Source organism: Amphimedon queenslandica, unplaced genomic scaffold, assembly GCF_000090795.2.
Source record: "Amphimedon queenslandica unplaced genomic scaffold, v1.1 AMPQUscaffold_13287, whole genome shotgun sequence".
In the NCBI taxonomy this organism is placed as follows: domain Eukaryota; kingdom Metazoa; phylum Porifera; class Demospongiae; order Haplosclerida; family Niphatidae; genus Amphimedon; species Amphimedon queenslandica.
In genome coordinates this window covers 42,986-52,448 of record NW_003546477.1, presented here as the reverse complement: position 1 = coordinate 52,448, position 9,463 = coordinate 42,986, and the positions used below count along the sequence as shown (strand labels likewise).

The window sequence follows — 9,463 nt, the reverse complement described above, 5'->3', positions numbered from 1 at the left end:
CAGGGGGTATATCACAGTAGGACACTCTCTTCTTTTATCTACTCTTGCCAATACTCATGCATGATAGTGCAGAGCTAGCTCTATACGAAGTGGGTGTGGTACAGGAAATGAATGTAGAGCAACCCACAATGATATGAGTAAGAGTTCTAGCTATTTAACTAAAATGCCATTGAACTGACAATTATACACATATGGCATTTTTATTAGTATGCACAATTTTTGGATGGGCTTATAGAGCCCTATGATTGAATATGATGTCAATATGAATGAAATTCTGTTCTCACTGTCTTGTTGTTTTTTTATATCATTTCAGGCCGCCAATTACTTAGACGTTAAGAGACTGATGGACTTGCTCTGTGCTCGTGTGGCTGATCTAATTAAAGGGAAAGACCCGGCAAAGATACGAAAAACTTTCCACGTTCCGGAACCTTCATGATATGAATTGAGATTTACAAATTTATAATGTATTTATGTGTGCTGAATATAATTAATTTTTAATAGAAACTACACGAATTAAACAATTTGCAGATTGCCAACGAGAGAGAATGATCCTTCGCTATAATTATGGTATTAAATGGACTTGATACTCTTTCAAATAGTGATTTTCATAATTTATTGGTTTTCAATCACATTTATAAAATTACAGTGTCCGTGTCTATTTCTTCTTTTTTGCTTGCTGCTGCATTTTGACAGCTCTTGCAACAATCTTCTGCTCTTCTATGAGAAATGCCCTAACAATCCTTTATGAACGAGAGAGGGAAAAAAAGAGTGTAAAAGAAGACAAAAAGATCCAAAAAAATTTGAAAAGCAGCACAAACTTAATCATATTCATGTAACCATTTTAGTAAAGAAGAAAACAGGCAGGAATAGTACGTGTCACAAATTTGATACTATTTTTATAAATCTACCCACCCTGCCCAAATATAACCAAGCATGTTCAAACTCACCTTTCCCTAACACATCTGTGACACCTGGATCCGCCATAAGTACGATTAACCGTCTTCTTAGGCCTTGACATGGACATTAGTTTCTTAGGCCGTACAGCAGGTACCTGTAACACAATTATAAAAAAAAGAGGAGGAACCACATCGCTTAACGTACCCCTCTTAATTTTTCTTTACAGTCACCACATTTTGCTGGATTACCTCTCTTGCCTGGATAGAGGTAGACTAGCCTACCACCTGGGGTCTTTGAACTGTAAAGTAATGCATTTTTAGTTTCATTAATTTTAATTTAATGTTCTGTCTTACACTCTCCTCCTGTTTGATTTTGTGTTGTAGGAGAGTCTCCTGCGGTACGTCAGCCTATTGGTCATCTAAAATATAAAGATAGTAATGGTTCTATATTATCTTAAAGCTTGCAAAAGGAAAGATGGAGAATGATCCTTACCTTGAAAGTAAACCTCGTGGGGAGAGAAAGAAAAATTAAGGAGAAACTTACAAGGGTTAAATATTGAAACAGGCGTGGCCAGTTTTGGCCACGCCTATTTTAAAATGGTCGCCTACAACTTGTACATTTTTGATAGAAACTGCTCCTGCCTCTTCTACAGGCAGTGGGCTAAAGTGAAGGAGTGCGGGATATCACCAGAAGAGGAAAGGAAGCTACTCTACGGCATGGTCTATTCCTTAAAATCCCTCCTCTCCCGCCTTTCCCCCGTCAGTACTAGAGATGGTTTCATTGGTTATTCCACTGATAAGTACAAGCTCCATATTTACGAGACCCCGACGGGTACTAAGTTTATTCTTAATACTGACCACAAGGCAGGGGACCTGCAGGAGATGCTGCAGCACATTTATACTAAGATATATGTTGAGTACGTGATTAAGAATCCTCATTATAAGTTGGGGACGACCATTGATTCTCAACTGTTTGTGAAGGAACTGGACAATTACATACAATCCAAACCTTTTTTTACTAAATGATTATTATTTTTTTAATTTTAATTTTGAATTTCAAATTTGCAGCGTGTCACGCCCCACAAAGGTGAAGTGCTAGTGATTTGCACTCGGATTTGCAGCATGTCCTTTATGAATGTTTCTGAAGAAGAACTAGGTAAAATTTGTTCCGTTTAAGGATGCTTCATTCATTTTAATAGGTATTAAGGATTTCCATCCTGTTTATAAGTCGGTTAAACCACTCTCTGCTCATTGGAAACACATTGCTGTTTCGTTGTATCTAGAAATAGATACTATAAATACCATAGCTAGCTCTTGTGGAAATCATGCTATTTCGTCCCTATATGAAGTATTAGAGCATTGGTTAAGGAAAGACTATGACTACGAGACTAATGGCGTTCCTTGCTGGAGGATGGTGTGTGTTGCTGTTAAAGATGGAGGACGTGACTCGGCATTAGCTAATAAAATAGCTTGTGAGCATCCTCTATCAACCACACCTCTTGAAAAACCAATTGGTATTAGACTTAATGCAATCACTTCAGTATAATGTTGTATAAAGGCTGGTTTACAATATTACGCTAGTCGTGACTCCTGATGTTACGTTACCATGCTTTGACGCTGGAATAGAATCTGGTTCTATTCTAGCAGAAAGTGTGCATCAAAGGTCAAATTGCCCATGCTTTTGATTAAAAATTGATGGTACGCTGGGCTAACATTATATTGTAAACCAGCATTAACTGCATGTGTAACTATATCAGTTGAGGGTGGGTCTCCAATTAATCCAACATCGAAAATAAGTATTTGCAACTTTTTGTGAAATGCTATAATTTCACAAATACTTACTTCGATTTTGAAATGGAGCCAAATAATGGTAGATTAGCAAAAAGTTTTGCTGTGAAGATAAGATATTAATAGGCTAATTAGGCATTAATTTTGCAAAAATTTATAATTAAGTAAAAATGTGAAACTACACCTCTACACTGGTTTCCCATATTACAAGTTTGCATGTATTTATGCTACTTTTTGTACTCAGATATTGAAGGGCAAAAGAAGAACAAACCTTTCATAATTCCAGAAACTGCAAATGAAAGACATGCAATCACAATAGGTACATGACAATACATTCATTGTGTGGTATACTGGTAATTTAGACAGGATAAGTTAGAAATTTATAACCTATTATACAGTTTGCACAGGTGTTCTGTTTATCAGTAGTCCGTTTATCTTATCTGCGTAGTCACTGAATCTATCAAAACTATTAGTGAGTAAGAATAAGTAGATAGGAATTAAGGCGGTACGCTAGTCCTGACGTTACGTTGATGCAGGAGTTGAATCTGGTTCAACTCCAGTGTGAAGCATGTGTGAAAAGGCCAAATTGCCTATGCTTTTGATTAAAAATTGACGTTACATTGGCCTAGCATTATAATGTAAATCCGCCTTTATAGTAAAAGGTCAACATTATCACCAAAGTTCTGGCCTGCCAAAACTATACCAGTCTTGCCAGATTTTCTCCCTGCTGTCCATAAGGGCAGCCATGCAAGATATGTAAGAAGTAGTTGTATTGGTCTAAAGTAAACTATTAATTATGTTCTTTGTCACTTGTTTTGTGAGTTGTGATTATATAATGGCAAGAGTGGATAATTATTATTTAGATAGTGGGTATATATAGTTTGTATGTTTACTTATTTATTAGGTGATATTACTTATTTTCGTTCTGAGAAACTAGGAGTTGGTGCAAAGGAAAATGCTGTTTATAAGTAATCTTGTGTTTATTAAGCTCTGTTACTATAATTAATCTTCATCTTTCATTGTTATACAGGGGCCAATTTAAGGGACAAGATATTGCTGTCAAAAAAGTTGGAAAAAAGGATGTGATAGAGGACATCACAGAAATAAAATTGCTGATGAAATGCAGGAATCAAAATATAGTGGAATACTATCATTTTGTAAGATAAATGTAACTGACATAATTCATTATTGTGTTTGTCTTTATTAGGAAAGTGATATAGAATATCATTATCTTGCCTTTCAACTTTGTCTGACCAGCTTAGAAAAAGTCAGTGCATGAATTTAATTTCTGAAGCCAATTTTGTATCAATGTACATTGCAGTTTATTATTGATAAGAAGCAAAGAGAAGTAATTTTACAAGGTTTTATTGTTAACAAAAGAGATATTATTTCTGATGCAATAAGAGGATTGAACCATTTGCATGAGAAACACATTGGTATGATTATTATTATAATACTTTTGTTATAAAAATGTTAGTTCATAGAGATATTAAGCCAAGCAACATTCTTCTTGTCCAAAGGCATTCATTTACGAAGGAAATTAAAGCTGTTATTGCAGATTTTGGCACAGCAACTGAAATAGATTTTGATGAATATTTAAAAACAATTAGTCGTGTAAGAGGCACACTTGTATGGCTAGCTCCTGAGTTGTTGGGGGATAAGAAGCCAGTAAATAATATGATTATGTGTTTATGATGATTTTTATCAATTATCTTTTTTTAGAAATTTAGTAAAGCTATTGATATATTTTCAATGGGTTGCGTTATCTACTATGTTCTCTCTGATGGTCATCACCCTCTTGGAGACGAGTCTCTTGACATTGGCATTGCACTTAAGAGCTATAGTACCCATTCATTTACACTTGATGGTATAAGTGATGAAGTGGAAGATAAGGAGCCAGCTAAGGACCTTATAATGCAAATGATGCATGAGAATAAAGACTTGAGGTAAGAATGATGATAAAAATATGAATAGAAGTCACTATATCTTATACAGAATTCCTATAGGCAAAGTGCTAGATCACTGTTATTTCTGGTCTAAAGAGAAGCAGCTTAAATTTTTAGAGGCTGCTAGTGACATTATTGAATCCACTGATGACCATACCATTGAACATGGTGCATCTGATGTTATTGGAACCAATTGGATGGACCGGATTGATACAGCAGGTTTCATTGCCGGAAGTTGTACATATTCAATTATTATTATTATATATTATAGGTATTCCAGGAAAATATGATCCAATATTAGTTAAAGACCTTCTCAGAGCTATTAAAGCAAAGGTATACTTATATTTAAGAGATGAATAGCTCAACCTTCTCTTTTTTCAGAAACATTCACTATCTGTTTCATCAATCAATCGCCATTTCCCAATGCTTCTGATACATGTATACAAGCAAATGAAATCTCATGATAAAACTTTGTTGTGCTATTATCAAAGTAAATCACTAACTATATGCATGCAGTATGTGCATTCTGTATTATTTTACCAATATATATATATATATAATTTCTGGACTATTGATAGGTGATGCAGGGGACACCAGAAATTTGCAGAATCTTATTAAAGAAAAGGAACGACAAATAGTGACATTGAATGAGCTACTAAAAAAAACAGAGCAAGAACTGGAGGCAGAAGTAGAGAAATATCAAGAAGTGCAGCAATATCGTGACCAACTGAATGAGAAATACAGGGAAATAGCCGAAAAGGACCAAGAAATAAAAAGTTATAGTCACCAATTACAAGAAAAAGAAGCCCAGAGAGAGCAAGAGAACCAAGAATATCAAGAATTGTTTGAAACGATGGATAGAAAGCTACAGGAGAAGGATAGGGAGCTAATGGAGAAGGATATGGAGCTACAGAAAAAGGATAGGGAGCTACAGGAAAAGGATAGGGAGCTACGTCAGTCTCAAGAGGCAGTTCGTAGGTACCAGCAACAAGCACTTACTGATGATCACTGGGTTATTAATAAAGATGAGGTGACTTTGACAAAGGAGGAGTTAGGAAGAGGATCTTATGCTGTTGTTACAGTTGGTATCTTTAGAGGTTTAAGAGTAGCTGTCAAGTCACTTCATACTATCATCATCTCCAATTACAATCTAGCTCTCTTCTCCAGGGAAATGAGTATATCATCACAAGTACGTCATCCTAAGCTGGTCCAGTTTATTGGTGCAACTAAAGTGGGTAATCCTCTCATCTTGACCGAGCTGATGAGCACTAGTCTTAATCATGAGCTGCAGAGAAACCGATTAAGCAATCAACAGATTCTGAGTATTGCTCAAGATGTAGCTTTAGGCCTCAACTACCTTCACCTGTTTAAACCTCAGCCTATTATTCACAGAGATGTCAGCAGTCCTAACATATTATTAAAGCCTTGCAGTGGAGCTGCTGGTTATGAAGCTAAAGTAGCAGATTATGGTACAGCTAAAGTAGTGCAAGCTAACAGTACTGGTACTGTTATGCCAGGCAATGTTGCATATGCTGCACCAGAAGCTCCTATTCCTGATCAACACAGTCCAGCAATGGATGTCTACAGTCACTCTGTTCTCCTTATGGAAATGAATTTACATTGTCAACCAGAAATGAGGATATCAGAGAGAACACAACAATCTGGTAGAGTCTCCTGGTCTGATATGAAGTCTCTCATACAAAGAGGACTTGATGCTGATCCTAGAGCTCGTCCTACTATGGCTCAAGTAATAGAGGCATTGAAAAGGATGAAGATTTGAATAGTTAATTGTTTGAATTTTTGATATGCATCATTTCCTTTACTTTTACCTTTTGTGTACGTTTATGTACACGTATAGGTTATACATCAAGGTGTATAACTGACTTATTCTACCTTGCTTCCCTAAATACATGTACATGCTTGCTAAAATTTATTTTCATTAATTTTTATACTAGCTTTATTTGAATAATTAAGACTTTTATAAAATATTTGACATTAAATTGACTCTCCCTCTCCTCAAACCAATGCTCTCAGTTGGTCCATGTAATGAGGTCTGCCTCCTCCTTCCTCCCTCAGTGTCAGTATCTCAAACCCACTCTCAGTTACTAGGAGAGTGTGCTCAAACTGGGCAGAGAGTTTCCCGTCCTATCATTACCATAAGATTAACATAATGTCACTGCTAGTGTATTGAGCTTACTGATGTGACAGCAGTCCAATTATCAGGCCAAGTGACGTCATGCCACACTCCTGGGGAGGGAGAGAGAGAGAAGGGATTAAAAGAACAGTCATAATGATTGTCCTTTGATTATAAATGTACATGTACATACCGTATAGTGAGACATTTTTATGGCCCAATAACTTCACGAATTCATACAAAAATCAATTTCGTGGTTCAAATTTTCTCAATTTTCTGCATTTTAGCTATATCAAACCGTATTAAATTGATTTTTGCAAATTTTTGTGAATTTTGAATAAATTGCGAAATTAACAAAAATTTTGGGCCACAAAAGATTGCAGCTATAGGGTACACAATGTATGTACATGTACTCATACCTTCAGATATCATTGGTTCTATTGTGAAAGTATGACCAGCTTTCATTACACCTACCGCCTTATTTTCTAATAATATTAAATTAACAATTAATTAGCTATTATTAATAATTAATTAACTAACTTGCATAATGTGGTACATTAGGAACAGTATGAAACAGCCTAAAATCAATTAATAATTATCAAGCCCCACCCACCCAATCACTCACTGATTAATCTCATGGCCACAGTAGCTCCGTACGACACTGAAACCTTTAGAATGGGCGTGGCTCTGAATTTCGGCACCAACATCACGATACTTAGTACCAGGACGAACTACAAGAGAAAAAGAAAATGAAGACATGTACTGTACATGTACTGTACACGTACATAAATATACATGTATATACCATTATGAAGGGAAATTTTGGAGGGAGTTAAATTTGGCAAATTGCTAAATTTTGGTGATTGATAAATTTTAATTTGGCGAATTAGTGGCCACGTGCCATTGAGCATGCGTATAATGGCTCAAAATGGCGAATTTTATTTTTGGCGAATGGCTATTAAAATGCCAAATTCATCAAATTTAATCCCCTCCAAAACTTCCTGCTATACTGTAGTTCTAGAAAAGATAGAGAGGATCTCCTACCAATGCCAATTCCCTTCATCATACATTCGTATGCTGCCGTAACAATCTTTTGGGCTCTCTCGCTCGGTTTTCCAACGAACATTGTCTCGTTGAGGTCTCCGTGAAACCCACCATAATATACAGTAATGTCGACTAGGGAAGAAAGAGTTATTCTAATTAAAGAGCATGCGAAAGGCTCACCATTGCATATGTCACCGTTTTCGAGTTCTCGTTTGTCCGGAATACCGTGACAAATGACCTCATTCACTGAACTAATAATTATAATATAAAATAAAATAAAATACTTGATAATATAGTACATGATAAACATACGTGCAACATGATTTAGGAAAGTTGCAATAATTCAATGGAGAAGGATAGCAATTCCTTTCAATACAAGCCTACAATAAGACAGATACCGTATACTGGGAAATTTTCAAGTAGCCAAATTTTCGCGAATTTCACGTTTTTTGCTTCGTCGCGAAAATAAATTCTAAATTTCCATTGCCACGTGGTGCAGTTTAGAGGTTATTCGCGAAATATTATTTCGTGAAATCTTACAAATGCAAAATTCGTGAAAATATCCCAGTATACGGTATAAACATACATTCATCTACACATAGGAAGTACATGTACAAGTATATACTTACTTGATGGACAATCCTATCAATTTCATCAGTCGTTACACCTGGTCTGATCATGTGGCTTTTGCTGCTATATCTAAGACTTCTCTACCAAGCTAATGAGAGATAGATAGATCCATATAAATTAACACATTTAAGAAAGAAGAATTTAAAATCAGCCTATTTATCTGATGCATATATTGATGCCCTTATATGGGCTATAATAAACAGTTTACATAAGGACATGAGTGATAGTTGGTGAACCCATTAGACCTTTTACAAAAAACTGTATATAAAAGTGTAGTGGGGAAGAGATCAAGACACAAATTCTTTAAGACATTTGGGAAAACAATTTTTGGATGGGTTTAAAAAACCCTCTTCCTTATTATAATTAAATATTGATTTAAACCACGTGTTATACAAGTACATGCATGCATTTGATTCTGACTACATTCTCTAAGTTATGGCCATTTTAAAAAAAAGTCAATTTGTAAAAAAATACGCAAGACTATAGCCCATAGTTTTTTCCAAAAAATGGCTCCGAAATCACCCCCAATTTTTATTACATTTTCTGATACATATTGATGTAGTTATGCTACGTAGAATATAAAGTTCGGACCGGACCGGACCAACGGACCAAGATTACGGACGACGCAGAAGTTCAGCGGGGGCTTGTATAGAATTCGGACCGGACCACGGCTCTCCCCTTGTACGTACACTGCTTGCATAAGATCATAGATAGATGTGATAAGATTCGGACTGGACAAGGCTCGTGAAGAAACAGGAAACTGACAAAAATGACTATAGCAGCATAACTTGAATTCAATGCCATAAACTAATAATGTTATTTACTATTCCTAGTATTTCCTATTTCCAATTTCTGTCTCTTCTACCTATACTCAGCCTCGTAGTATACTTAACCTGCAAAAAACTGTGTTGGCTGAGTTGCAAATAATTGTGGCTGTACTGAGCTATCCATTTCAGTAGGCAATAAATTGAGAAATAAATTTAAAGTAAAATTAGACTAATAATTATTATTTAAATGTCTGTGCT

The 9,463-nt window shown here is 35.6% G+C and overlaps 4 protein-coding genes and 1 pseudogene across 4 annotated transcripts in view; 3 read left to right on the top strand and 2 right to left on the bottom strand.

Annotated features, from left to right (window-relative positions):
• LOC105313525 (S-phase kinase-associated protein 1-like) overlaps positions 1-436 on the top strand; it is a 2,731-nt gene extending 2,295 nt beyond the window's left edge. The window contains exon 2 of the mRNA XM_019999123.1: positions 314-436. Within this exon, the coding sequence (XP_019854682.1) occupies positions 314-436 (123 nt within the window). The remainder of the gene's footprint in view (positions 1-313) is intronic.
• A 126-nt stretch (positions 437-562) lies between these two features.
• LOC100633308 (60S ribosomal protein L34-like) lies at positions 563-1,441 on the bottom strand. Its single transcript, XM_003388131.2, has 5 exons — positions 1,390-1,441; positions 1,251-1,315; positions 1,102-1,195; positions 948-1,051; positions 563-740 (listed from the first exon to the last, which is right to left on the bottom strand). The coding sequence occupies exons 2-5, from the start codon at positions 1,313-1,315 to the stop codon at positions 656-658; spliced, it is 348 nt and encodes a 115-aa protein (XP_003388179.1). The 5' UTR covers positions 1,390-1,441; the 3' UTR covers positions 563-655.
• A 50-nt stretch (positions 1,442-1,491) lies between these two features.
• LOC100633943 (trafficking protein particle complex subunit 1-like) lies at positions 1,492-1,922 on the top strand. The gene has a single exon (XM_003388135.2). The coding sequence runs from the start codon at positions 1,494-1,496 to the stop codon at positions 1,920-1,922; it is 429 nt and encodes a 142-aa protein (XP_003388183.1). The 5' UTR covers positions 1,492-1,493.
• A 96-nt stretch (positions 1,923-2,018) lies between these two features.
• LOC109583691 (uncharacterized) lies at positions 2,019-6,429 on the top strand. The gene is made up of 14 exons (XM_019999122.1): positions 2,019-2,052; positions 2,096-2,410; positions 2,478-2,546; positions 2,929-3,003; positions 3,589-3,652; positions 3,715-3,841; positions 3,892-3,951; positions 4,006-4,120; positions 4,162-4,352; positions 4,407-4,630; positions 4,680-4,849; positions 4,902-4,963; positions 5,012-5,120; positions 5,209-6,429. Exons 1-14 carry the CDS (start codon positions 2,019-2,021, stop codon positions 6,408-6,410), a joined length of 2,817 nt encoding a protein of 938 aa, XP_019854681.1. The 3' UTR covers positions 6,411-6,429.
• Positions 6,430-6,599: 170 nt separating this feature from the next.
• Positions 6,600-9,463, bottom strand: part of LOC100633816 (methionine aminopeptidase 1-like) — a 10,796-nt pseudogene continuing 7,932 nt past the window's right edge.

Coding starts and splice junctions, on each gene's coding strand:
- LOC100633308 (XM_003388131.2), bottom strand. CDS start 1,315: ATGACCAATAGGCTGACGTACCGCAGGAGACTCTCCTACAACACAAAA. Junction 1,052..1,101: donor GTAAAGAAAAATTAAGAGGG/GTACGTTAAGCG, acceptor ATTGTGTTACAG/GTACCTGCTGTACGGCCTAA. Junction 741..947: donor CACAGATGTGTTAGGGAAAG/GTGAGTTTGAAC, acceptor TCGTTCATAAAG/GATTGTTAGGGCATTTCTCA.
- LOC100633943 (XM_003388135.2), top strand. CDS start 1,494: ATGGTCGCCTACAACTTGTACATTTTTGATAGAAACTGCTCCTGCCTC.
- LOC109583691 (XM_019999122.1), top strand. CDS start 2,019: ATGTCCTTTATGAATGTTTCTGAAGAAGAACTAG. Junction 2,547..2,928: donor TGGTTCTATTCTAGCAGAAA/GTGTGCATCAAA, acceptor TTTTGTACTCAG/ATATTGAAGGGCAAAAGAAG. Junction 4,353..4,406: donor TGTTGGGGGATAAGAAGCCA/GTAAATAATATG, acceptor ATCTTTTTTTAG/AAATTTAGTAAAGCTATTGA.